The 27,782-nt window shown below is 44.7% G+C and overlaps 2 protein-coding genes and 1 long non-coding RNA gene across 5 annotated transcripts in view; 1 reads left to right on the top strand and 2 right to left on the bottom strand.

The window, feature by feature from the left end:
• TTC39C (tetratricopeptide repeat domain 39C) overlaps nucleotides 1-1,329 on the bottom strand; it is a 40,433-nt gene extending 39,104 nt beyond the window's left edge. The window contains exon 1 of the mRNA XM_088676297.1: nucleotides 850-1,329. Coding sequence (XP_088532423.1) covers nucleotides 850-986 — 137 coding nt within the window. The 5' untranslated portion in view covers nucleotides 987-1,329. The remainder of the gene's footprint in view (nucleotides 1-849) is intronic.
• Nucleotides 1,199-27,705, top strand: LOC118090296 (uncharacterized). Of its 2 annotated transcripts, none has more exons than XR_015951669.1 (4): nucleotides 1,199-1,735; nucleotides 18,270-18,431; nucleotides 25,423-25,690; nucleotides 26,320-27,705. It is a non-coding gene; the product is annotated as an uncharacterized LOC118090296 (long non-coding RNA). The 2 variants fall into 2 exon arrangements; XR_015951670.1 differs by lacking the exons at nucleotides 25,423-25,690; nucleotides 26,320-27,705 and adding exons at nucleotides 19,377-19,499; nucleotides 20,127-20,329 and having other exon boundaries at nucleotides 1,277-1,735.
• LAMA3 (laminin subunit alpha 3) overlaps nucleotides 17,133-27,782 on the bottom strand; it is a 133,298-nt gene continuing 122,648 nt past the window's right edge. For both annotated transcript variants that reach the window (XM_035125886.3, XM_088676289.1), the window contains 10 exons: nucleotides 27,651-27,782; nucleotides 26,337-26,481; nucleotides 24,831-24,994; nucleotides 23,766-23,955; nucleotides 22,779-22,919; nucleotides 21,289-21,448; nucleotides 20,907-21,037; nucleotides 20,153-20,246; nucleotides 18,779-18,898; nucleotides 17,133-17,872 (listed from right to left, as the gene is read on the bottom strand). In XM_035125886.3, coding sequence (XP_034981777.3) covers nucleotides 17,727-17,872; nucleotides 18,779-18,898; nucleotides 20,153-20,246; nucleotides 20,907-21,037; nucleotides 21,289-21,448; nucleotides 22,779-22,919; nucleotides 23,766-23,955; nucleotides 24,831-24,994; nucleotides 26,337-26,481; nucleotides 27,651-27,782 — 1,423 coding nt within the window. In that variant the 3' untranslated portion in view covers nucleotides 17,133-17,726. The remainder of the gene's footprint in view (nucleotides 17,873-18,778; nucleotides 18,899-20,152; nucleotides 20,247-20,906; nucleotides 21,038-21,288; nucleotides 21,449-22,778; nucleotides 22,920-23,765; nucleotides 23,956-24,830; nucleotides 24,995-26,336; nucleotides 26,482-27,650) is intronic.

Raw genomic sequence — 27,782 nt, 5'->3', positions numbered from 1 at the left:
CCAGGATCTGCTTTTAATGCCAATGTTCAGTCCTGAACCCTGTGAAGTTATTAAGCATCTTCAAGTATGTGCAGAGTGGCTTCTTTCTTTCACCACTAACCACAGTTGATTGTCACATATATCTGGGTCTAAGCATTCAAAGAAAGATACAGGACACTGGGGGGGGGGAATCAAAATTACAGTGGCCTAAGAAAATAAGAGATCAGATCATGATCTGGAAGTGGTTAGCCCTCAGTGTATAAAACCATTCTGCCATTCAGCCAGATTAGCAGGAGCAAGTTTAAATAGACAGCTGCTGAAAAATGGTGCACTAGGTGACTGCAGTGACAGGTATTGCTCCAAATAGGAATTAAGGCACAATAGCAAGGAGTGATCTTGTTCGGTAGGAGATGCAATAAAAGAGAAATACGTCATTTATTTAATTTGGTATGTGGGCAATCCTTCCCCATATGTGGGTGATACATACAGGAAGAGCAAATCCCTCTGAACATGCTCAAGGCTATTACCTCACACATCCCAGGGCCAAGTGCAGGCATTAAAAAACAAGCCCAAGGATGAGCACCAGCTCGGGCGAGATCTAGGTGCAGCAGCGAGGGCAGCAACGCCAAGCACAACAAAGGAAGGACAAGTGGCGCACATTGCTAGGGTGGCAACGAAGAGGGGAGCAGGTGGAGGGCTTCTAACGAGCCAGCCTCCATGCACCCAAAGGCAACCCCAACGGTCATCATTCCAAAAAGAAAAGCGGGAAAGGGGGGCTTAAATTTAAGCTGAAGATTCGTCCCTTCTCACGTGCCCCCAGCTTAGACTGCAAGGTCCTGGGGGGGGGAGAGGGGGGAGGATGGCGGGTACCTATATTTCCTGAAGAGCTGGTCGGACTCCCGGAAGCCGTTGTTGAGCAGCATGTTGATGCCGGCCAGCGCCAGCTCGGAGTCCTCGAGGGGCAGCGGCGCCTCGCCGGTGCCGCCGTCCTGCTCAGAGCCGGCCATGGCAATGGGCAGGTGGGAGACCCGCCCAGCAGGCTCCGTCGTCGTCCTCCTGCACGACTCTCAGCCTCCACGGGCGACGGCGAGCGGAGAGGTTGGGCGGGCGCAGAGGGATATAAAGCCGCCGCGCAAACAAAGCCGAGGCTCCTTCCCGCCGCCCTTCGCGGCCCTTCCTTCCCTCAGCGGCAACCGCCCGCTCTCCCCTTCGCCGGCCCGACGCGAGTAGCGCAACCGGTTAGCTAAGGCGACTCCGCAGCCCTCGCAGCGAGGGTTTGCCGCTGGCGCGCCTGCGCAGGGCAGTGCGTGAGCCTGCGTGCCTCTGGCGCCGAAGCCGCTGCCCTCAGTCAGCCGCCGTTGGCACCTGCTCGGAGTGGCTGCTCGGGGTTCCAAAGGGGGGAGAACTGGGGCGGGACCCCATGGGGAGAGTTCCTGTTTGCTCTTCCAGGTCGCGTCAGCGGGTGAAGGTGGCTTCTTTAACAAACTGAAAAAAGAGGGGAAAGATGGGAGGTTTGTGATGGGGGGAATGTAAGCTTTATATTAAGTCCGCCACCCCTAAGCATCGAGAGGGCTGAAGGGTGCACCTGATGCAGTGTTTGTTTCCAGCAGTGGCAGAACAGATGCCTCTGTTAAAGTCTCCAGGCGCTTGGTCTATCGAAGATAGGCTGCTGCTGAATGTGGAGGTTCCATCATCTGGCCATCCTAGTTAACAGACCTACATAGCCCCGTCCTCTCCGGTGCATGTTTGCTCAGAAGTAAGTTACACAGATTTCAACATATATGTGCTTGTTTCCAAGCTTTTAAGTCCTGCCTCTCGGTCATAAGTGTGGTGGGCTAACAACATAAAAAAGGGGAGGGGTCGATGTTAAATTCGTCAGTGGGGCTTTCTCTGGTTGGTGTGCTTAAGACTGCAGCCGTAAAGGATTATTGTTATTTAATACAGTACTTACAAAGTGCCTAAAAATGTCCAAGCACTGAACTAAAATAGATGTATTAAAATATAATATAGTTCCTGCCATCAGTTGAAATGTGATACTCTGCACAATTGAACTATATTTTCAAACATTTTGTCAAATGTCTGTTTAAAAAAACCTTCATGTGTATTTTGATTTAGCTATAATTTCTCCTTAGAGTGAACAAATCACGATAACGCTGCTATGACTGTGTGTGTGCTGTGCCTATATATAGCAATTTATCAAGTGTCTCCATAATATATATGGTTTTCTGAAGCAAAAAATCTCAGGAGACTTGAAATAAAAATGCCAGAGACTCCACAATGTAATATGTTACAATATCTGCCTGCATTGCTGCAGTAGTGAATGTGAGAAGTTGAAACTGTGTTTTTACTTTACGGTATATTCCCCTTGTCATAGAAGCCCTGCCTCCTAATACTAGGTGTCTGGCAGCAGCAGGAAAAGTACTCTAAACATGTTCAAGGAGGTTGCCCTCCCTCTCGTTATTCTTTCAAGGACAAACCCTGGACTCCAAAGCAGATTGTGAGGCCAAGCCTTGGCCCAAATACAGTGTAAACATGTGACTGCAGTTTAACACAGAAAATGAAACAGGAAAGGGAACATTTTCCTTCTAATTGCAATGGATTGGATCCACACTGAAATCCTATGCATGCTTACCTGGGAATAAGTTTCATTGACCTTAAGGGGGCTTGCGTCTGAGTAGACAAGTAAAAGCTATTGCTGATGAACAAGCACACAATTTTAAAATCTTGAATGTTTATTGACACAGCTGTTGTTTAAGCTGCAAGAAGCCACACACAAGGATAATCATGCAGAAACTACTGGATTAAAAATAAAATGAAATACCAAGTATAAATGTCCAATTATGTAGGACTGAAGATTGTGGGCAGCAGGGGGAGGGGGGCCACCTGCTCAATATCAAAACTGACCATGACACTCAGGTTGGAGGTTAGCAGTGTCAGGCACCTGCTTAGGGCCACAACTTGCATGGGGCCTGAAATATACTCGGAGTCAAGAGTGAATTTCATGCTCTTTATTCAGCTCATAGTCATCAAGGAGGAGAAGAGAAGACGAATGGCTCTTTTCCCAAAACCATCTGCTTATATACATTATTTACACAATGGGCCTTGCGTGATTGGCTACTTCAGGGCTACACCTGTGGGCCAATTATATTGTGGATTGACTTTTGCCTGCAGCCTGATTGGCTGCTCCTACAGGCCAATCAGGTAGCAGATTCACTTCTGCCAGCCGCCTGATTGGCTGCTCCAGCAGGCCAATCAGGTTGCGGATTCACTTCCACCTGGAGTTGGATTGGGTAGCTCCCGCTGATTCTGAATCCTATTGTTCTAGGATTCAGCTCAGTACATAACACCCCTCCCCTCTAAGTTCCAGTCCTGCCCGGGAAGTTGCATTCGTAGTCCCCAAGGTCTGCTGGCCGCCTCCGTGTGCGTTGTGGCCTGGGGTGTTCCTTGGTCAGGGGTTCTGGTTCTGGCTCGTGTTCCGAGGCTGCTGGCTGTGCCGGGGCTGTCTGGTCTGGCGCCACTGAACCACTAGGTTGTAGCTCTGGTTCCGGTGTCCTTCCAGCCTCGGGGCGCCCCTCTGTGCCTACTGCTTCTGCTTCCTCTGCCCACCCCTCTCGCTCTACAGGCCTCACTGCCCTGCTGTCCCCTTGGGACCCCTCTGTCCCGCTCTCCTCCCGGGTTCCTCCTGGGAATCGTCGCCGTATCTGGTCGCAGTGGCGGCGCCAACATTGCCCCCCTTCCGTTAGTACCTCGTACGACACGGGACCGGTCACCTTGGTGACTGTGGCGGGTACCCATGCTGGGCCTGCCCCAAAATTCTTTGCATACACTGGGTCCTGGGCCACAAATGTCCGGGGGTTCCTGCCTTTCCCCACCACTACCTCATCCTGAGCTCTGTCGGGGTGAAGTCGGTCCAGTCTAGTTGCAAGGCGCCGGCCTATTAGTAATTCAGCTGGGCTCCGGCCCGTCGTTGTGCTTGGGGTGCTGTGCTGTGCTAGAAGAAATGCAGCAAGGCGGTATTCCCAGTCCCCTTGTGTCATGCGGCGGAGGCTGTCCTTGGTGGTCCGCACCATGCGCTCCGCTTGGCCATTGGTGGCAGGGTGGAATGGTGCTGAGCGGATGTGGCGGATGGCGTTCTGCGCTGTGAAGGTCTGGAACTCCTCTGACGTGAATGCGGTTCCATTGTCCGAGACGAGGGTGTCAGGGAGCCCGTGGGTCGCAAACAGCTTACGTAGTACCCGGATGGCTGCCGCCGTAGAAGTGGATGGTACCAGTGCGACCTCCAGCCATTTGGTGTAGGAATCCACCACTATGAAGAATGTTTTTCCCTGGAAGGGGCCAGCGAAGTCCACGTGCAAGCGTGACCATGGATGTCGGGCGGACTCCCAGGGCTGGACTGGGGCCCTTGGGGGATCCGGGCGGGATTCTTGGCAGGTCTGGCAGTGTTGGACCCAGGCCTCTATCTCTCTGTCAATCCCCGGCCACCACACATAACTCCTGGCAAGGGCCTTCATCCTCACTACCCCTGGGTGTGTCTCGTGTAGGGCTGTGAGGACCCTTTTGCGGAGGGGCTGGGGAACAACAACCCTGCTTCCCCATAACAGGCACCCCTTGTGGGCCGACAGTTCATGTTTGCGGTTTGTGTAGCCAGCGAATTCTGGCCCGGGGCTGCTGCTGGGCCATCCTCGCCACACCCAGTCCAGGACCCGGGAGATGACCCTATCTTTTGTGGAATGGTGCGCAACTTCTTGTGCCTGAATGGGTCGGTCGGGAAGCAGCTCCAGGGTCATAACCTCTTGCGCAGGCGCTGGGTCGGGGCCTGTTTCTGGTAGTGGTAGCCTGCTGAGGGCGTCTGCGTGGCCCATCGCCTTCCCAGGGCGGTGGATTAGTGCATACTGGTAGCCGGCAAGGAAAATTGACCACCTGAGGACACGTGGAGACAACACTTGGGGGGTCTGCTTCTCAGGGGCAAACAGGCCAAGCAACGGCTTGTGGTCAGTCACTATGGTAAAGGGCCGCCCGTACAAGAAATCATGGAATTTTTTTACGCCCTTCACGATTGCCAGACCCTCCTTGTCAATCTGTGAGTAGTTTCGTTCGGCTGCAGCAAGCGTCTGGGAGAAGTATGCCACCGGCACCTCTCTTCCATCCGGGAGTTGGTGTCCCAGGACAGCGCCGATGCCATAGGGAGAGGCGTCGCATGCCAGCACCACTGGCAGCCTCTCGTCGAAGTGTGCTAAGACCGAGTTCGAGACGAGCAAGTCCTTGACTGCCTGGAATGCGGCCCTTTGTCGCTGGCCCCACACCCAAGGGGCCCTTTTATCTAGGAGTCTGTGTAGGGGCTCCGCTACCGCTGCCTTATGGGGAAGGAAGGCATGGTAAAAGTTCAATAGTCCCAAGAATGACTGAAGTTCGGGCTTGCTCTTGGGCGCTGGGGCCTCACAAATGGCCCGTACCTTGTCACCGGTTGGATGGACCCCTTCTGCGTCCACCTTAAATCCCAGAAAGTCCACCTGCGGCACTCCCAGTAAACACTTTTCCCGCTTCACCTTGAGGCCCGCCGTCTGGAAACGGTGCAGGACGGAGCGGAGGCGGTCCTCAAATTCCTCTGGTGTGGGCCCGGCGATCAGTACATCATCGAAGAAGGGGGTGACACCAGGAATCCCTTTAAGGAGAGAGTCCATTAGATTCTGGAATATGCCTGGTGCCACGCTAACGCCAAATTGCAGCCGCTTTACTCTGAATGCCCCTCTGTGCGTCACAATCGTCTGAGCCTCTGCTGTGGCTTCGTCCACAGGCAACTGTTGATACGCTTGGGCCAAGTCCAGTTTGCCAAAGATTTTTGACCCAGCCAGGGTGGCGAGGACATGGCTGACCACTGGCACTGGGTATGCATGGGCCGTGAGAGCCTTGTTTATGGTGCATTTGTAGTCTGCACAGATGCGGACCGAACCGTTAGGCTTGACGGGTGTGACAATTGGAGTTTCCCAGGGGGCGTTGGGCACCGGCTCCAGCACTCCTTGCTCCACGAGCCGGTCCAATTCCTCGTCTATGCGGGGTTTCAGGGCAAACGGGACCCGGCGGGCCTTGTGCCTGATGGGTCGTACAGCGGGGTCTAGCTGTAGGGCAATGGGGGGTCCTGTATATCGTCCCAATGCCCCATCGAAAACCCCTGGAAACTCTTTGCATATGGCGTCCACTTCCACTTGTAAGCTAGTGCGGTTCACCCCGGTAACGGCTAGCCCCAGAGGTCCAAACCATGCCAGTCCCAGTAAGCTAACGTAGGGGCCCTTAACTACCAGCAAGTCCAATTGTTGCTTTCGCCCTCGATATTGCACCCTGAAGGTCCCCACCCCCATAGTAGGGACCTTACGTTTCTGGAAGTCCCGGAGGGTGAATGGGGCCGGCCTTAGTTTGGGACCCCCATTAGGGCACAGTTCCCTTAATGTTCGGGCCGAGATTATGGATAGAGTTGAACCCGTGTCCAGCTCCATGCGGCATGGGGCTCCCTCTATCTGTACCTCTATATAAATTTTCTCTGTGCTGGGATGGGGCAACTGGAATACCTGGTAGTCCGTGATCTCCGTCGAGTTGCCTTGGTGCATGGTGCCCTGTGACCTGGGGCTCCTGGGTCGGTCATCTGATGCTTGTCGACGGGTGAGTCGAGCCCGACACACCCGGGCGATGTGTCCCAATTTTCTGCACTGCCTGCACTCTGCGTTACGGAAACGACAGGTCCTCCTCTCGTGGTTCTCCCCGCAGCTTGCACAGTTCCCTCCTTCTCGTCGAGGCTGCTGTGGTGTGTGTGCTGCTTGAGTGCGCCGCTGTACTCGGTGTACTTCCTCCCTGTCAGATTCGGATTCGTCGGTGAGGTCTTCGTGGTAGACCCTCGGTTGGGATGGCGGGGCCGGTCGTGCCTCTTGCGTTGACCTCTCGGCGGCTTCGGTTGCCAGGGCTTCCTCCAGAGCAATCTGGAACGTGAGGTCTTTTTTGGCGTAGAGGCGTCGTTGCAACATCTCGTCCCTCAGGCCACCGACGAGGCGGTCACGAAGCATGTTCTCCAATTCTGAGAAGTTGCATAACCGGGCGGCTTGGCGGAGGGAGGTCACAAACCCAGTTATGGTTTCCCCCGGGGCTTGCCGTTTTGCGTAGAAGGCATTTCGGCAAGCTACCACCGAGGGCTGTGGTGAGAAGTGCTCCTTCAGCCGTTCCATTATTGTTTTGTAAGAGACGGTAGCGACATCTCTAGGTGCAAGGAGAGCCCGGGCGATTTCAAACGTCTCCTCTCCACAGACGCTGAAGAATGTCGCCCTCTTCATGGCATCGTTGGTGACTTCTTTCGCTTGCAGGAGGAAGTTGAAACGGGCGGCGTACCCTTCCCAGTCTCCTGATGCTGGTTTGAATGGCGAGAAGCTGCTGTCGGTTGCCATTCTGGGTTCCTTGGGTCCTGGAGCTGAAGCCTGGATGCACGGTGCGATGCAGCGGTGCAGCAGGTGGCGGTGCTGCGGTGCAGTGCGTGGTGGCGGTCAGCTCAGCAGGATCCCACCTTCGTCGCCAGTGAAATATACTCGGAGTCAAGAGTGAATTTCATGCTCTTTATTCAGCTCATAGTCATCAAGGAGGAGAAGAGAAGACGAATGGCTCTTTTCCCAAAACCATCTGCTTATATACATTATTTACACAATGGGCCTTGCGTGATTGGCTACTTCAGGGCTACACCTGTGGGCCAATTATATTGTGGATTGACTTTTGCCTGCAGCCTGATTGGCTGCTCCTACAGGCCAATCAGGTAGCAGATTCACTTCTGCCAGCCGCCTGATTGGCTGCTCCAGCAGGCCAATCAGGTTGCGGATTCACTTCCACCTGGAGTTGGATTGGGTAGCTCCCGCTGATTCTGAATCCTATTGTTCTAGGATTCAGCTCAGTACATAACAGGGCCCATTGCCAAACCCCAGAATCTCCTGGCCTTCTTCTTTGCTGTTGCTGTTTGTTTATGCTCCGAGGAGGACCTTAAGGTCCATAAACAACAACACTTTTCTGGTGTGTGTATACTGTGTGCTGTTGCCTGTCAATCCATCGGTGTACAGTGGTCCCTCGACTTACGAACTTAATCCGTTCCGAATGCACATTCGTAGGTCGAAAAGTTCATAAGTCGAAAAGCAGTTTCCCATAGGAAAAAAACCATTCGGAAATATTCATAATTCAAGGAAACCGCATTTTAAAGTAGTATGTCGAGGAAACGGCATTTAAAACCGCCAACAGTTTCCATTCGGATGTAGAAAAATTCATAAGCGTGAGGCCATTTTTCCCGTTTGTAAGTTGAAAACTTCGGATGTTGAGTAATTCATAAGTCAAGGGGCCACTGTATTCAACATACTTCACCTGGACTCCTCATCTTGCTGCAAGAGACATAGCATTAACATTTAAAAACCAATCCTAAGCACTGTACTCCCAAGTTGTTTTGCCTACTAGTGTCTGCTATACAGTCAAGCAAGAAAAGGATTTCAGACAGTAAGGATTGTGGTATTGGAATTCAGCAACAAAAATCTTGCAAATCTTGCTAAAAGATCACTGAGCACCTTGCAAAGCCTTGCTTTCCGCAGAAGCCATTTAAAAGAACCCATTTATTTACCAGAATCGATGCTGCTAAAAATATTCCAAACCTGCCTGAAATAGATTGTAGGGCTTCACTTAGTATTGAAATTTAAAAGTCATTGTATCAAAAATGTTACAGCTCTTCAGCATATGAGGCCTTACTTTAAGTGATTGTCATCTGACAGCATAGGCTGTGCTCTGCATAATCAAAAATGGTCTCAATTTTTTTTAAATGCATGAGTTTACAATTCTTTTAGTTGGCCAGGATAGAAGTTAAATCTAAAGAAGATGTGGTTCTTCTCTATGTATGTTCATATTTAAACACTCAAGCAATCTTCCTATCACTAAGCCCAAATTGGAGAGAGACAACCGTGATCCTTCTAAAATATGCCACCTAAAGTGATATACTCCCTTGCCTAACAGTAGAGCTGGCAGTTTCTACTGAAAGCAAATAACAATCTCCCAGCTATATCAAATTCAGAGTGATAACAAATCCATGTACGTGATGTTCGGCCCATTCCTATGCATGTTTTCTCATAATTAAGTACTACTGAATTCAGTGAGACTAGCCATTTAAAATTTCAGAAAGCCTACAGACTCATTGCAAGTGAAACCTGCAACAAATTTTTGCAGTGGGGTGTGTTTCCTTTCAGAATTCCAGCCACATGGATATCCCTTTCTCTCTGGTTTTCTAGTCCTTATCGCCAACAGTCCATCAGCATTCTGTGGTCACTGAGCACACCCAGCCATCACTGGGCTGTTCTGCAGGGTTCCCTAGTATCCTGTTCACCTGAATATGTTTTGCCTTTCTGCAAATCTTGAACTCACAGGCCTATTGATAGCTCCCTTTTGTGGGTGGGTGGTGCTGGTTTGACTACCTAAGCAACTGCACACAGAGCCTGAACATAAGACATGTAGATTTGATATATGTTGAGACAGACGGATCAGGCCCCTGGTTGCATTGAAAGGCTTGCACAGTATTTTCAGAGAACTGACCAAACACATTTGGGTCTCGTTGGGACATGATCCTGTAAACACACTGCTCTGCAGGCATTTGGTGTATACACCATGTGAGCCATATTCGCTCACCCATAAAGCTCACAGGTTGACCTGGGGCTAGTCCCTGTCAACCTAACCTACCTCACAGGGTTGTTGTGAAGATAAATGTGGGGAGGGTTAGAATCATGAAAAGTATCTTGAGCTCCTTAGAGGGAATGTGGTATATATAAACATAATGGAATAAACAAACAGATGAAATGTAATATGAAAACAGACAGCCCAGAGTAATTTATTTCTTACCTTTAGATTTGCCTTCATAACCACTACTCTTCATGTGGTTTGCAGTTTAGCTGAGCAAAAATCATGGAGATAGCAAATAAGTACCTACGTCCTGTGTGTTATCTGTGGAATTCCCTGCAAAGTTTGAGAACCATGCTCTTTAGTTAACTCTGTTTGGCCCACTTACAATCAAGTTGTGCCAAATGCTTAAGAAGATTTGTGGTGTTGAAAACTGCTTTTCCACTACATTAAAGCAAACATGACGTACTTCAAACAACAGTGATCAGGCAATTTTACTGCTGCTGTTAGTGTTACAGCCTGTTGTTAATAGTTTTATAGTCCTTTTCCTGCGTTAATAAAGTGCATTTAATCTCTTTACTATGGAACATCAAGAGATCAGCAATGCTGCAGGGTTGCTTGCAGGCAAAGTCTGTTGCATAGTGAGGCTGTAGGTTACACACAGGGCACTGATTTGCTGGACTTCAGTTATAAAAAAAGCTGATGTGAAGAGAATAAAACTGGATTGGTATTGTTAGGGTTGTGCAGCTTTTTTTTAAGAAGACCCCAGAATTGTTGAGCTTTTTAAGGGAAACCTAACCCCAAAATAGTGATTTGAAGCTTTCTGAGCTTTTTCCGCTGCTTTTTCCATCGCGTTGCCATACATCTGGGTTTACCTACTAACACAGTCAACCACTTAAAAGCCCATTGTGGCTGAAAATCAAACTATAAATATAATTTATTAATTAATGGGCAATATTTGTCTAGTGTGGTTAAATGGAGGGGGGCTATGATTGGCTGCACCTCTTGCAGATTAAACTGCATCCTTCAAAAAGAGGATGGGGACTTTATTTGGCAGGGGAAGGCTGCCTAACTCCTCATGATAGCAAAGGTGTTCCAACTTAGCTCAGTGCTGATCCTCGGAGCTCACAACCAGAGTTCGCAACCAGACCTCACAAACAGGGACAAGGATTGCAGGAGGAGACTGAAGGGAGTGAGCTTGTGTCTTGTGGAGCCTGAGTGTGTGTGGCTGATTGCTCTGTGGGAACACAGGATCTGAGGGGGAGGTGTTAAAGCTAAAAGGAAGCCAACTGAGAGGGGAGACAGCAACCAGCAGCAGTCAAATTTAGCTCAGTGCAGATCCTGGGAGCTTGCGAATAGACCTCGCAAACAGGGGAGTTCTGTCTCTTGGTGCATATAGGACCAGAGGCATGGAGGGCAAGGGAGCTGCTGCAATGACCTGTAACACCTGTGCCATGTTTGTAACAGTACACTTGTAGTAAGTGCAAGCTGGATGAGGACTCAAATGCTCCTATACTTACTTACATTGGAGTAAGTCCCACTGAACTCAATAGGACTTTGCGGTGGGGACAAGGATTGCACCATCAGTAAACTGTGAGGCACCCATACAAATATTGACATTGTGCAAATGAAGGTCAACATGAGCACAAACTTCCCCATCCTCTTCAATGTAAAGGAATGTATCATGTCTACAGTGCGCATTTGACTCATTTCCCAGTCTTGAGGGTTACGGTGCAGCCTTCCTCCCATGCACTTCCATGGGGTCCTGTGTCTAGGCAGATTTATTGGATTAGGGCAGTTGTATTTGTTGCACCCATTGCCTTAGAAATTGCCTTAGCTTCCTTTGCATGCTTCCTCTGCCCTCTGTACTTGAGTTGCATTGGCATTGTTGGAAGGAAACACAGAACGAGAGAGAGGAGAATTAAGATATTTTTGAGATGTATGAATGATTGCTTTATGGTACAGTTTCTGGCCCTGTCTTCTGTTATTGAATCCCGAGGTCAGCACACAGTGTGGATATCTTATATTGCAATTATTGCTTCTAAACAGAAGTTTGGAATCATTGCTGTAGCGCAAGAGGGAGACTGAAAGACTCAGTAATGAAATAATGAAATCAAGGCATAGAAGAGCCATTCAGCCCCTAAATCAATCCATTCAAGATTAGTCCATGCTGGTAAAATTATTATCATATGACAGCCTTGCTTAGGCGCGTACACACACACACACACACACACACACACACACAGACAAAGAACATTGTGTTCTCTCAGACCAGTTATGATGTCTATATACTGCATTGAGAATCAAAGGCAGTATGCTTCTGAACACCAGTTGCTGAGGAACAATAGTGGGAGACAGCTATTGGCCTCATGTCCTCTGTGGGAAGAGGATGATGGACCAAATAGGCCTTTGGTCTGATCCATCAGGACTCTTAATGTTAGTCACCCCAGATACAATCTTATAAACAAACAAACAAACAAACAAACAAACCGGTACACAAATTGGGTGGCAGGGAATCTATTTTCAATAACATGTCAGCAGTGTGTGTGTGTGTGTGTGTGTGTGGAATAAAACAAAATATTCATTACTGCTATTCTCAACACACATTATCAATATAATTTTTTTACAAGGTAAGCCACTCATAGCTGCAGTACAGAAACTGCTGAATAACCCCGAGAACATAACAAAATGTACTTAAGTAACATTGTGAAGTGCAATACAGGGAAGTCTATTCCACCTTCAGTACCTGTTTTGGTTTGATCTTTACCCTCAAGGTCATTTCAGTAAAGGGAGGTTTAAGCAAGGGTTTTAGTCTATAATTAACTAGCTCTTATTTTGCTGTCCTTTCCAGAATAGCTAGTTTCTCAAGTGAACATAGTAATAATGCTAGAGCTGTTAACCTTTCCAGAGATTGAATTACATTTGATCCTTTATGGCAGTAATCCTTCACTTTAACTCCATGGGACTTACTTCTGAGTAGGCATATATAGAAATAGGCTGTGCTCAACTAAGTTGTTGAGCTGGCCAGTTCCACTTCCTGATTTGGTCCCCCAGCTATAACCTTGTGTTCCTTGTGACTGACAGTGCCTCTGACTCACTGACATTATGCACAAAGCGCTGTACCGTGGTACCTCGGGTTACAGATGCTTCAGGTTACAACTCCGCTAACCCAGAAATAGTACCTCGGGTTAAGAACTTTGCTTCAGGATGAGAACAGAACTTGCACGGCGGCAGCAGGAGGCCCCATTAGCTAAAGTGGTGCCTCAGGTTAAGAACAGTTTCAGGTTAAGAACAGACTTGCAGAACGAATTAAGTTCTTAACCCGAGTACCACTGTACTTAAGTCCAGGCACAACCAATCACAGTGAGTGAGTAACTCTAAATCACTTGTAACATACATTTTACTGTTCAGTTTGGAAACTTATTACCCTCCAGATGTTGGACTACAGCTCCAACCATGCTTAAGCGTTGCCCAGTTGACTAGAGCTGATGGGTGTTGGAATCGAACATCATCATCGGAGGAGGAGGAATAGTTTCCTCATCTACCTTAGTGTTTCCATTCTCAAGGGGGCTTCAGCTAAGACTGAACAATGAATAAAACAGTAAAATCAATTCGTAATTCAAAACAAAATGTATAACAATCAAACAGTAGAATATGGGTTTAAAATCCAAGTCAATGAAAAAGTCTTCACCTAGAACTAGAAAGTGATCAAAGTAGGTACCGCGTGAGCTTCCCTGGGGGGGAGCATTCCATAGGGGTGGATGCCACAATCAAGAATTCTCTCTCCCCACAGTCACTGCCTGCACCTCCAGAGGCAGGAGAGGCAGAAAAAGGCCTCAAAGGATGACTGTAATGTAGTCGCAGGTTATTGTGAAAGAAGAAGAGCATTCAGATACCCAGATCCAAAGCCATAGGGTTAAACACTCAGTCAAACTATCATGACAGCTTTGAACTGAAACACACACACACACACACACACACACACACACACACACACACACACACACACACCACCCAAAATTCTGATTACAAATCTTTGTCATGTCCAGTTTGGCCCTAGTCATAAATGAGGGCTCACACAATATTGACTCTGCAAAGAGATTGTACATACTGTACTGGGGAGAATGTTTGTTTCTAACATCTGATATAGCATCCCTGAGAAATACAGTTTTGTAATCTGAAAGGTTTTGCCACATGTACTTGGGAACATAAATGACTGCAATATGTGTTTTAGGAGTAGGACTGACAACAGTCTTTGTTTCCCTTTGTATGCCTGAACATGAAGGACTCTTCCTCAATTAAGTGTATTAAATGTGTGCATTCAAGCACAGTAATTTTCATGTACGTTCAAGTGACAGCATTATCCATGGGCAACAGCTGGGTTAGGGCTCTTAATGCTTAGATAAGCTTTAGTCAAAGGCCTTCATGCCTTCCCTTCATTCTCAAGACACTGGAGGTCACAATGCTGGCTTCTTTGTTTTTCGAAGGAAAAGCCAATTCACGAAGCTGAAACTGGAAGAGAACTGACCGTTTGTGTTTATGTGTGCGTGACCCTTTCCCCTCTTGATATCTGTCGGCTTAAAATAACCCCCAAGTCACTTTCCTATCCACAGGGGGAAGGATATTGAGGCACCTTATATTTCCTTTTCAGGGGGAAAACGCAGCCGCAAGGGGGAAGGGGAGAATTACTGGAGACTAATCGCAGGAAGGAAAATAGTAAAGCAGCCTCATCCTGATAGCTGTCCAATTCCAACGTCTTGATTCATTCTGAATTTATTTCAAAGGGGAGGCTGCATTTATTTTGCAGCCTCCCCTTTGAAAAGGGTGGCAGGCAGATCTGTGACAGGGGATCTGCCTGCCATCCTTTTCAAATATTAAATTAAAGATGGGGAACCTGTGGCCAATCCTGTTGTTGGATTCCTGCTCCCATCAGCCCCAGCCAAGATTTATCTCAGTCCATTTCATATCTTTATGTGGTGTGGTACCATCTTGTCCTTTGCCTCAGCCAGCAAAATATATTGGGGCTGCCCTAGGCAGCAGTATGTGAGTTGGAATTAGGGGGAACATAGAGCTAATGATGTAGCACTATATTTGAAGAAGAGGCAGAAGAGAAAGAGTTTCTTTTAAAAAAGCATATGCCACCTCAGGTTCCATGAAAGAAGAAAGCCAAGGTATTTATATTTGTCGTTTAGTCGTGTCCAGGTGGACCATGGACCAGATATAAATATAGTAAATAACTTTCCCCTGTGCTACAGTTTTAAAAATATTGACACACCAAGGTGCCCAGTCATGCATAAAATCTCAAATAATTAAAGAGGAAAACTCTTATTTAATTTCTTGTAGAGAAAGGGATTAGCAAGGGGCATATAAGGCAAATTTTCAGTTCACTGCTGCACCCCTTTAAAAAAATGTTGGCACAACCTGTAATAGCTAGATTGCTGAAGAATCTAGCAGAGGCTCCTTTCAGGAGGTAATACTAATCTGCTAAAACAGGGGTGTGCAAGTGATGAGCATACCTTGTCCAACCTCTGCAGCCTGCATGGTTTCCCCCCCCCCCACCTGCACCAGGCTTTTGTCATGTTGATGAATTACTGTATTATGAGTGCAGAGAGGCAGTATGTCAACATGCTATGCTCGGGCAAATGAATAATTAGATCTTAGCAAAAGGTAAATAAGTAGGGAGTGGTGCTTGTAAATGGAAACAGGATATGCTTCCTTTGTGTTACAAACATAGAAAAAAAGAGTGTTGACACTATGCTCTAACAAAGCCACTATTACAGTTTCTGACTGGTGCCACTTAACTCTCATGAAAAACTGTCTTTCCTGGATTAGTACAGCAGCTCTGATGATGGTATTCACGGTAGGTGTATTAGGGGATTGTCATCTTGTGTAACTGCTTGCTTAGATCCATAGGCTGCCTCATGCCAGGGGCTCAGGGAGGATACTCAGAGTCATCCAACTGGAAGGGCCAGAAGACCATCAGTTCAATGCAACCATACAACAGGGCAAAACCATTTACAGTGGTCACTTCCTCTTTCAGCTTACCAAAGGTTAGGTCTTACCGTAGCAGCATGCAATGGTTTGTTGAAATATGTTACCATGCTTTGGCTTATCTATACACATGTGAAACTGGCAGTGCTTTCTTGCGGGCTATAGAGGGGACCTGTACTTGCAAACAAAAGAGGGAAATGGACTAGAGGAGGCATGGAAAAATAATAGGATAGATAAGTACTGTACCAGTCACAGCTGCAAATGGACACTTGTTTAATGGTGCACTATGCACACATAAATGTGACTATCCTTTTTTTAGGAACTGGATGCTTCCCTATATATTATGCGAAGTGAAACAAGCAGAAAGAGAAGGCAAGGTTAGAAAGCAAGTCATATGGGTGGCATTGCCGTGACTCCTTTTGCTCTCAACAAACATGACTTGTGAACCATGTGGTTGAACTTCAGTGCTATTGAGCAAATGAGGAAATGATTTGTGAAAGTAAAGTATAAATGCTAACACTAATCCAAGCCACAGAGCTGATAACGAGCAGCAAGTTTTTCTATGGAAGTTTTTTTTGGAGCTAACAGGACCAGGATGAGGAAATTAAGAAGTGGGCAAAAAGAGAATACCTCCCAAATGTTACTGGCCAGGTAACAAGACAGTTAATTTCTTTTATGGTTTTATTGATTTATAGACAGGGTTGTACCTCTTTCAACTTAAAGCACTACTATCAAAACAATACATATCCTATTGGGTGCTACAGTGATAGGAGGTGTTAATATTCTAAGGATGAAGGGATTCTTAGCAAAGGTCAAGTATCCATGAGCAACGAGTAGTATCCAACTAAGTTGGAGTACGTCCACTGAAACAAATGGAATGAAGTTATTCATAATTATTTAAGTCCACTCCTTTCAATGGGTCTACCATGAGTATGACTGGAAATATACTGATTCATTCATCCCTACATTATACTGGTGTAAGCTGGCTGTCAGCACGGCAGGATCATAGGATTACTAAACTGGTTTCTGAAATGTATGTGTTTGTCATAAGAAACATAATCTTCTTTAAAATATGAAATTGATGGTAGAATTGAGTGTATCATTGCAGCCCTTTCTTCTTAATTGTTATTTTTTTAAGTGGGTTGGTATAAAGGTAAAAAAGGTGGAAGGAAACCCTGCAAAAATGGCAGTTTAAGATGACATGTTGAATTTTTCTAGACATATGTGAAAGAATACCTCTGGTTGCGGATCTTGCAGTTTCCAGATTGAAACACTCATGGAAGATCAAACTACCTTCATTTTCTCCACACACAAAAGGGCACAGCATCTTTCTCACGTCTGTTATTATGGGAGGAAATTATACCATAGAGATATTTTATGCATATTAAGTAAAAGATAGCGGGCTGAAACTTATTGTCCTTATTCAGCCAAATTATTTTGATTAAAGTTGATCAAAATGGTGCCATGTGTAAATACAATAAACATACAGAAGATTTTTTTTTAAAGCAAATTGTATTTATTTGGCCATAGAACTCTTAAAACTGTAACTTCTTGGATTCCATTCTTTTAAAGTGCTTCATATTCAGGTTTATATTATTTTTGTCAAATGCACACTTCAGTATAAGAAAGAGCTGGTTCAGCAACACAACATAATTGTCTATTTTTATAAAATTCTGCCAACAAGGTCAGATTCTGGTTGTAATCCAAATATTTTTTCAGTTCTAATTTGGGTAGTGCTTGTCATGCCAGGTGCTTTAGGACTGGCCTCTTATGTCAATACAAGTGTTCTAGTTATACACAATTGTGGCTGAGAGCAGAGTCTCACTCGATTGTATTATGTACAAGAGCATTTTGTATTTCACGTGGCTTTATCATATAGAATGAATTGTACACAGTAAAGGCCAAACAGAATTTCAAAGCATCTAACATTGGTGGCCCAGACCACAATTCTGAAAAATATATACATCCTTAAACCATGTTAGAAATAAGTGGCAAGAATAACACACAGTTTAGAAGAGATGAACACATATTGTGGCATTCATACAATACATTAATGAGATTTCATCCTGAGGAGATATATGGGGAATTTAATTGACAGGGCACCCTTGCAAGCTGACAACACCATGAACATCTGGAATTTTGCTCACTGAAACAGGTTTGTCATTAATTGCAACACTCTTCAGACAGCCAAGGAACACATCCTGAACAGGAAGCCATGGTGTTGCCAAATTTACTGTAAAGAGAAAGGATAAAGATGAGTTGGATACAGCACATTGCAGTTTGGTACAGAAATGCAGAAACCAGTATTTCTTTATTAGTAGAAGTGGAATGAAATCAGTATATGCCAATTCCTATTCAAAATAAACTTCTTTCTTTGTGTAATATATAATAGTTATTAAACATTACTTTGAATTCATCCATGTTTTGCAACAAATGTTAACATTTTACAAAGGCCCTCTTTCCAGTCCCACTGATTGGGCAGCTGTAGAAAGATTAATACAGAACTCTCTAGTCAAGTATCTTCTCTTGCCCCCTCCCCTTCTACTAAACTCTCTGTCTGTGGTCCTGTTCCTATCTATTTCCTTCCTGACTGGCATCTTGGGTCTGACAATGCTATCTTCCCTTGCAAGCATCAAGCTCCCATGGAACTGGCCGGACCTTTGAAGTTCTTTGTTGGGATGACTTGTGTGTCTCCTCCAAAATCTTGGAAATGCATCATTTGCATCTGGAGGGAAGCCGCAACTGACACCAATGGAAACTTCACTTCTGATGTAAACAGCAGCTTTCTTAAGGTAAGGTCACTTGTCATCAGGGATAGCTGGGGTAGGGGGAAGGATTAAACCTTTTCTTCCCCCTTCTGTGGTCCTGCTGCTTTTGTCCCCATGGCTACTGTTTGCAATTTATTAAAAAGTGCACTTTCATAAATGTGCACGTTAACTGCATTAATGTAATTAACTTCTCATCTAGTTTGGCTTTCAAAGATAAAGGCTTATTCATAAGGAATGAGAAAGAGATTCTACTTTCTTTTGACTGAATGTGGCTTTTCCAGATACAGTAGAAGGTTGTCACATTCATTTCATACATTTCTTTTAAAAAAAAAAGCAGTACTGAAAGATTAACCAGGAAGAGTCTTTCCTACCTGGAACTCTCCCAAAATAAAGTGGTTGAGCATGGCTGGTGGAGAGCATAGCTGATGGTCCAGTGGTGGAGTTACTCTTCCCATCTACTTCGAGGTACACAATGTTCTGTTTCCGAGTTACTATAAACACATGAATCAGTTAGTCCTGCCTTTCATCAATACATCCCTCAGCTTCAGTCACAGTAATACAGTACTTCACTTAAATCCTTTCTCCTTGGATCTATCTATCTATCTATCTATCTATCTATCTATCTATCTATCTATCTATGAATGAAAATCTTTCCTCACCTACAATTCCAAGACACCTATTGTAGACAAATACAATATGTCTGTAGGTAGCCATGTTTAAATATTAGCCTGGTGTTGGTTGCTAGCCCTTTTCTCCCTGAATTACGTCTCCCCATGCATCTTTTACCCCAAACCTGTTCACCTTGCAACCGTAGGTCTGAAAACCCAGGGGGGGAGGAAACAGCTGGGGGAGAGAGAATCTAAGGAAAATAGGCTAGAATAGCTACATATTACAGCTGCAGTGTAATATGTAGTTTGGAATGCAGGAATGTTATTTGCAGTACTATAGTTTGTTTCATTCTTATTCCAGTGAGAAAACCACGTGAGAAAAAGAGCAAATATGACTCCACCAATCCACCATCTAATGTTACTTAATGAATCTGTTAACTAAAGCAATAAATCACCTGCTTTCGAACAATCCTGCTGTAAAAAGGTAAAGGTACCCCTGACTGTTAGATCCAGTCACGGACGACTCTGGGGTTGCGGTGCTCATCTCGCTCTATAGGCCGAGGGAGCCAGTGTTTGTCCGCAGACAGCTTCCAGGTCATGTGGCCAGCATGACTAAGCTGCTTTTGGCAAACCAGAGCAGCGCACGGAAACACCATTTACCTTCCCGCCAGAGTGGTACCTATTTATCTACTTGCACTTTGATGTGCTTTCGAACAGCAAGGTGGGCAGGAGCTGGGACTGAGCAACAGGAGCTCACCCCGTCACAGGGATTCAAACTGCCAACCTTCCGATCAGCAATCCCTAGGCTCAGTGGTTTAGACCACGGCGCCACCTGCATCCTGCTGTAGTCCCACTGAAATCTATGGGACTACTCTTAGATTATTCTGAACTGATTTACAGATTGCATTCATAACACGTGTATAGTCAGAATTCATATCAAGCTAAACTCAGGATGCACACAAATCTTAAACAGATACAATTTAAGTTATGCATTTAAAGAATATTAGTTAAAATGCATTAGAAATCCAGTTAGTCATCTTTAAAAAGCATGAAGTGCTACTTTTTTTTTAGCGCTCAGCAATGTCTGACTCTCATTTTCTTGCCTCTAAAGAACTGCTGAATGAGATTGCATAGTACCTGCTATGGAGTGCCATTTTCCATCACAGAGAGACTGCCGAGGCGTGACTGACGTTGAGAACTCTCCAGCACCATTATTACCAGAGGCAGTGAGCTGTGAAAACAGACATATTTTAAATTAGCAGTAACAAAAGGAATAAAATAAAAGCATGGACACAAGAAAATGTGGCGATGAAATATTTTCTGAGCCTGATTAATTTAGCCAATGCTTTCAGGGACAGTTGTCTCACTTGTAAACCCTAGATTGCTATGCTATTGCTCTTTGGGTACTTCCAATCCACAGAAATGCCAAGAAAGTGTGTTTTTTTATTCTGTGCATTACTTTGGTGAAAAGGAAGTAGCCACGTTAAGAGTTTTCTAGGTGGTTATTGCTAAGTTGAAGCTGATTTAATAGCTAATTTATACTTAACATCACAAGACGTTGGCTTACACTGCCCTTGACAACGCCAGTGTCTGCAGTGAAGCTTAGATATTGTCCATTTTCAGATGTGTCCCATACTGCTGCCCTGTACCACATAAATATATAGGAACCATGAAAACTGAGCCAGGTTCTATTTGCACAACTCCATCTCTTCATCTGCATAGTCCATCACCAGTTATATTTGCCATGCTTAAACGTGACACAAGTCTGGGAGCAGACTTTTGTAAATACTGATACTAGATCTTAGTAGTTCAAAGTAGATGCTCCCTTCCCTCACCGACTCTGTCTTCACCAAATCTGGGGTGGGTGGGGGAGAGATGGAATCACACCTACCATGCCTTCTTCCATGTACACCGTTAAATAGTTCCTTTGTTTGCTGCCAGTATGAATTAAAATGCCATTCAAGCTTCTTGAACGAATGTTAAATACAACCCTGTAGTCCAAGCTCAATGAAAAAGCATTTTCTGGGAAGCAAAAAGAATTGGGAAAACGTGTTAAAGAGGATACCTGCTCTATACACTGTTACTTGCTACTGAGGTGTGTATGTGTTCCAAGAGCCGCCACTCTTTTATTTTAAGATGGGTATTATGAAGTCCCTATTCTGTAAAATGTCCCTGGTCCCAAAAGGGTTCTGACTGAATGCACAACTTCTGAATCCCTGTTCTGACTGAATGCACAGCTTGTGTTCAGAACCAACCCCCTACACCATACTTACCGATGACAATATGCCCCCCTTCGTTGAAGAAAGATATCCCCTTCTCCAAAACATTATCCAAGCAAGGCAGAACGCCGCTGTTCTGATGGTATGTACGCATGAGCTTTCCTTCTGCGTTAAAGTTTCTCAGGCAACCTGCAAAACTCTTTCTTGGTATACTCTGGAAATATAAATTCAACATAGATTGTGATAATATTTACTTGAACAATGCATCACTCCATGCTGCCTGGCCTAGGAGCAGATGCCTAAATAGATCATGCAGTTTTTAGGCAATCTTGAAATGTCTCTAGAGCTACAGTATATGTATTTTAACTTTACAAAGGAATCAGGGTCAGGCTAGAACATTGGTGAGGAACCCGTGGCCCTCTAGTTGTTGCAAAATGAAACTATTGTGCATCCATATTTCTCAGTGGGAGTCAAGTTGGAAGGTGACATGCCAGTGACCATCTTGGCTGTGAGACCTAGAAGACCAGCTCCCTACCTCGCAGGCCTTTTCTACCTAGCCTGGGAGGGTGGAGCCCTGACTGACTCCAGCTATAAAAGCTGAGGCTGCTGAAGAGGCCAGAGACCATCCTGGCTGTCTCTTAGTGCAGACCCAGGTCACTGAACCTGAGCTTCCACAGCCACCACCTGCCATGAACCACCATTGGCAGAACTGGCAACAACAGAGATGTTCTATGCTTCTGTTAATATTTTATTCACTTGCTAATTATGCTGTTTTAAAAGTGCATTTTGTATTTGACTTCCTTTAGTAAAGTTTTATTTTTAAATATTTAAGATAATATTTTAGTTTCCTGTTAATTATGTTGCTTTGAATGTATACTTTTTATTTGAAGTTCTCCAGTAATGTTTTATTCTGGATTGTTTTATTTAATGTTTTAATGTGCTGTAAACCACTTTATATTTTTAAGAGGGGGAAAAATCTCAAAGTGGTAATAATAATAATAATGCAATTGTCACAGATTGGAAGTACTCCGTGTGAGAACTTCGTTGTTGTTTAGTCGTTTAGTCATGTCTGACTCTTCGTGACCCCATGGACCAGAGCACACCAGGCACGCCTGTCTTCCACTGCCTCCCAGAGTTTGGTCAAACTCATGTTAGTGTGAGAACTAGACTGCCACTATTTTCAGGTGGCATTCAAACACGCACCAGCAAATTCAGGTTGTGCCATTATAGCTGATTGGGATGTCTTGTGCAACAAGCCCAATTCCCCAAAAGATTGGATTTTTTATGATAAGGAAGGTGTGGGGAAAATGCACTGGAAAACATGGGACACTAGCTTTGGCTAAACTAACCTCCTTGCTAACGAACTAGAATGAATGCTCATTAAGTATTGCCATCTAATCTGCCTACAAACAAATCAGGATGAATGCTGAATAAGCGGGTCATCTGGAAGTACCTCTGATTTTATGCAGCTTGGAAAATAAAATGTTACCTGCCTTGAGCCAACCACATCTAAGTCCACATCAACTGAAACACCAGTTTTTTACCTGAATTTTCAATGAAGGAACCCCTCCTAGGTAGATTGGTGACTCAGTCATGGCAGAGAAGGAAGGTTCTGTGTTTACTTCCCGAGCTTTCAGACCATCAACAACAAGTCGTACTCTCTTTCCAGCTCTGCTGAACACCACCTTTTCAGAAAACAAGCACAGTCTTAAACAAATACACCCAAGTTAAAAAAAAATAAAGCAGTGCTAAATGTCATCTTGGAGTAACACATACTGGTAACTGCTTTTTTCATGCTAAGTGGTAACAGGACTTTGCCTTTTTTCAACTATTTTGAAGTTTAGCATTCTATGGGGGACATATAACTGACTTTCACCTGGCATTGTCCACATATTCTGAAATATATATTCACAATGATGAGGGCTAGAAGCTTCAGCTTCAGCTGGTGACAGTGATGCCTGAGTGGATGTTAAATAAACAGTAATTTGCTGCTATGTAGTCATCTGGCAGTTCCTTGATGTGGAGAGTATGAGAGATTCTCTGTGTTTTAAATTCACCAAAAAATGATTTGAACTAACCAGCCACAGGAGGAGAGGGGAATGAGAGGCAAATCATGGATTGGGTTCCAGTCAGATCCCCTCAGCAGATGGCATGAAAGTAAAGTGGTTTGGACCAGTGGTTACCAATTAGCTAAATACTGCAGCCCCCCGTTTTTCAAAAGCCAAGCCATGGACCCCATACTTCTGAAAAAATTGATACCTCTGTGCTAGTTTTTGGGGGCCAAGGACAGGGGGTCCATGGCATAATTCTCATGTAGGTTACGCAAACTCCCTGGGGTCCATGGACCACCAATTGGGAGCCACTGGTTTGGACAATAATTGTATCACTAGACTTTGCTGCTTTTCCTTCGCACCATAGCAATGGTAGCTTTTGTCCACAAGCTGCCTCCTTCAGAGTTAGAGATTTGTCACAATGGCTGCCCTATGCACTAAATGACTGAATCCTTTAGCCTAGTCAGATTTCATACTCACAGTATGCCACTGTCCATCATTGTATTTAGCTTTGCTTTTGATTTTTATCTTCCTTCCATCAGCAGCAAGTAAAAGGACAAAACGCCCTTTTGAAAGGAAAAGAGCTGTGTAGCTGTCCCCCAGCTTGTCTCCCATGAAGAAGATCAATCCTCTAGATGATGATGTACGAACGTCCACAGCAAAATGGGACCTTGAATTATAGTTTTTAAGATCAGAGAAGATTAACCAATACGGAAGCAGAAAATGCTATGGTTATATTATTATATTTCTCATTAAATTAACATTAAGTTGCTTCCAAGTTCCTCTCTCTTCAGTGCTCTCAATTACTCTTTGATGAAGGATATACTGTACTTTACCACAAAGACATCAATAAGCTTCAAGTTTAACCAGATATTTGAACCTGGATTGCTGTATCCAAGCCCAGAACTGATTATCGCATAAATAGTCAAACAAATGCCACTTCGCCTTATTTATATTATTACAATATGGGATAAAATACGTTCCTAAGAACCCAGTCTGAAAGTACCTGTACAATATCTGGGGACATGAGACAGGGACTCAGGCAACAGGTGCCTTACTTTGCTCCTCTGATACCGATCTCAGGCTGAGGGCATTACTGGCTTAATCTCCATTGTGCTGCAGTATCATGCATGTGGTGACATGAGCCAGAAAAAGCTGATTTTCAGTTCAGTTTGGACCTTGTGACTTAAGGAACCAACAGTAACTTGACTTGCTGTATATAAATCTTACTCCTAGTTGTGTTTCCCAGTCTGAGCAATTCATCCAGTGGAACAATAGAACTGCCTTGCCACAGGTCTGTCTTTGACTACATTCCTCCCTCCGGCAACCTGGTACATAGCCACCAGCCTGCCTTCCAATGGTTTGTCTGGCCCTTGCTTGCCTGATCCATTGTCTGAACTCCAGCCTGTTTGTCTGCTGCCTTTGACCCAGCCCTCATCTGCTTTGCCGAACAACAGCTATGAAGCTAGGTCTCAGCCTGAAAATATTCCATGGAATTCTAGATGCTTTGAAAATGTTGAGAACAACAACAACAAATCCCAATACCTGTCTCTTGATGATGCTTGAGATGTTGTAAACAACAAATGAGTGTCAGCAGTATTGCCAAAATGATAAGCTCCAGGGACAAAATTTAACTGAGCATGTAAAGGACAGCCCTTGTTGTTTTGCTGCATACTTCCATCTGTCAAATAGGCAATGGTCTTTTTCCTCTGGAAAAGAAAATGTAAATATGAAGTACTGACACCTCTTAAGAATAACCTAATACAAGGTCGGGGGTTAATAATTTTGCAGAGTGGAGAGTAAAGAAAAAATAAATCAAAGGTTATGCATTTCCTTGAGATCATTGAGTGTATTCACTCATTTGTCGCGTCTGAAAATTGACATCTTGTTTTTCTCTCTGGTATCTGTCATAGATCTGAGGATATTTTTAGAACTATGTTTCAAAAATCATTGAATCACAACTTGGTTTTCAAAAGTAAATGCTATTCCTCTCAGCTCTCAGTGTGGTGTTCTTGACTAAATTATCCATCCTCTTCTGATTGGCAATCTATACATGTTTACTCAAAAGTGACTCCCTTTATAGTAGGGATGGCGAACCACAATTCCTGTCATCCTTTACCATTTGTCATGCTGACAGGATCTGATGGGAACTGGAATCTATAGAACATGGAATCCATGATGAGCTCAAAAGACGAGAGTAGCAGTTGCCAATCACCATGCTCCTGATGAAGAAAGCCACACTAGCACCAAATGAGCCCACGCAACCCACCTATGGATCTGAACTACAGCCAACTACTTCTTCTGGCTATCGATCAACCACACTTGTCCCCTTATCATCCCATGAAGCAGCATCCAGCAAGGAAGCAGAGGAGGAAGACTATATCTGCTGCATTCACACCTCATTGGTAAATGCAGTGATGCCCCACACCCCCGTTTTCTAGGGGTGGTTCTGGTTTTATGCAATTTTGCTCATAAGCACAATAGCCAGGAATGTAATCCTCATGTAAGATGTGAGCTAACTGTATGTTCTTTCCATGGTAATTACCAACTGCTATTCTTTCAAAGCGTGTACTGTATATACTAATTCAAGTACATTAGCAAATTTTTTACAAATGGCTTATTTGTTGACTATGATCACTGAATGTATCCAAATAGGTTTCCCTTCCATGCTGAGCAGCATAGTTACTTACAACAGATCTTTCTACAGTACTTCCTTTTCCCAACTCGTTTCCCAGAGTTTGTTCTAAATCAGAGCTCTCTCTTATTATGCTTCTGCTATCACCACTTGCCCTATTCAGACTTTCATTATAAGGCTTTAAAGGCACAAGCTCACCTCCCATCCCCATTGCCCTCTTTGTGTTTAAGGGTAACTGTTTGCAACAAGGACGCCTCCTGTACTCCTGGAGGCTCCCAAGCATTTTGGAATCCTGATTTCTATGTCTAGAGAACTAGACATAGTTCTATAATTAAACAACACAACAATCAGAAGTTATGTTTTCTTGTTGCATAAACTTGTATTTTCTTTTCTTTACAGAAATCTGAACTCCCAACCTTTAAAAACCTTGGATGGTCCACATCATTCAGGTCTTTCAGCAGCATCAGCTTGGGTTGTTTCTTTATCATACAGGATCCTAAGGACACGTCAATCTTCTTAGTGTTATCAGTTAGATTTTGAACTTGAGGAAGCCGATCTGATCTGGAATAGGTGTAAGAGAAAGCACATATTTCACATAGCGGAGCCAGCGGATAGGCTTGTAAAATACTTAGGAGAAATTCTTTTTTCTAGCAAGACCGTACAAATAAATCAATTTAGCCAAGTTTCCCCTCTAAATGCTTTGCCTCTCTACAGTGTTTTGTATACAAGGTGACACATTTGGAGGTGGCATTTTTATTGGCACTACTTTATCAGTGAAAAATGAATGCATCTTTGGGAAAGGTATTCTGAATGCAGCGGTGCTGAGAATAAGCATCCACAATATAGGCAGTAACATCTATAAATTTGTAAATCTTAGTTGAATTGATGAATGTTCTGCCTTGCCCAATCAATAACACTTCTCCTTTAAGTGGCTCCTTATTTATTCTGTTAAGGGGTGATGTGCAAAAATATTACTTTCTCTCATGGGGACCTCCCACCTGGAATCTGATTTAACAAAAACTTCTCTAATATTTATGTTAGAAAATAGCTGATACACTGGATAGGTTACATTGGCTAAAGTCTACAGGAGGTAAAATATTGCAGCCTGAGTTGAGAGAAATGAGCAGGTGGGCTCAGTTTGGGTGGTACCAGAGGAAGGGGGGGCAAGCGCCCCCCTAAATGAGGAACTTGTTGTCTTCTTCATTGCTGGACCCCTGTCCTTAACATATACTGCTATTTTTCTTTCAGAGAGCAACTTGCCCACCTAGAAATATACTTTGCCCCTCCTGTTTGCAGCCCCCCAAAATATATTTCTGGTGCTGCCTCTGAGACTCAGCAAGACCAAAACAGTTATGAAAGTGTAAAAGTATCACAACTGCACCTCTGCACATTTTGGGTGGGTTCTGATAAGCTGTACTGGGAAGCTGCAGTACGCCTAACCTGCACCAATTTCCTGATAGTCCATGAGGTAAGCAGTACGGCAAATGCCAGTAGTACAGTCAACACAGAGGAAGGGTGATCCAAACCCTGCACAATACAACATTGTCTTTTTCAGGTACTACTTGCTAATGTTCTGGTTTCACAGATGCTACTTTTTCAGGATATGCCCGAAGGCATCGTGCAGTGTATTACGATTCTGTTGTGCTCCTTGTAAACACTGGTTTTGTGAGAAGCAGAAAGTACCATATTATTGGATCGGAACAGTCTGTGCTCATGTGCAATATGTTTACCTTTGTATAAAGACATTGGAAATGCATCCTTCAAAATCATTCCCACCCAACTCTATTGGCCGACTCATTGTTTTCCTTCCAAGGGTTCCAACTATTGTTGACTCAGGCACATCATCAACTAGCATCTTAAGC

Source organism: Zootoca vivipara, chromosome 8, assembly GCF_965207765.1.
Source record: "Zootoca vivipara chromosome 8, rZooViv2.hap1.1, whole genome shotgun sequence".
NCBI classification, from domain to species: Eukaryota; Metazoa; Chordata; class Lepidosauria; order Squamata; family Lacertidae; genus Zootoca; species Zootoca vivipara.
The sequence above is the reverse complement of the archived record's forward strand: the minus strand, read 5'-3'. Positions and strand labels throughout refer to the sequence as shown.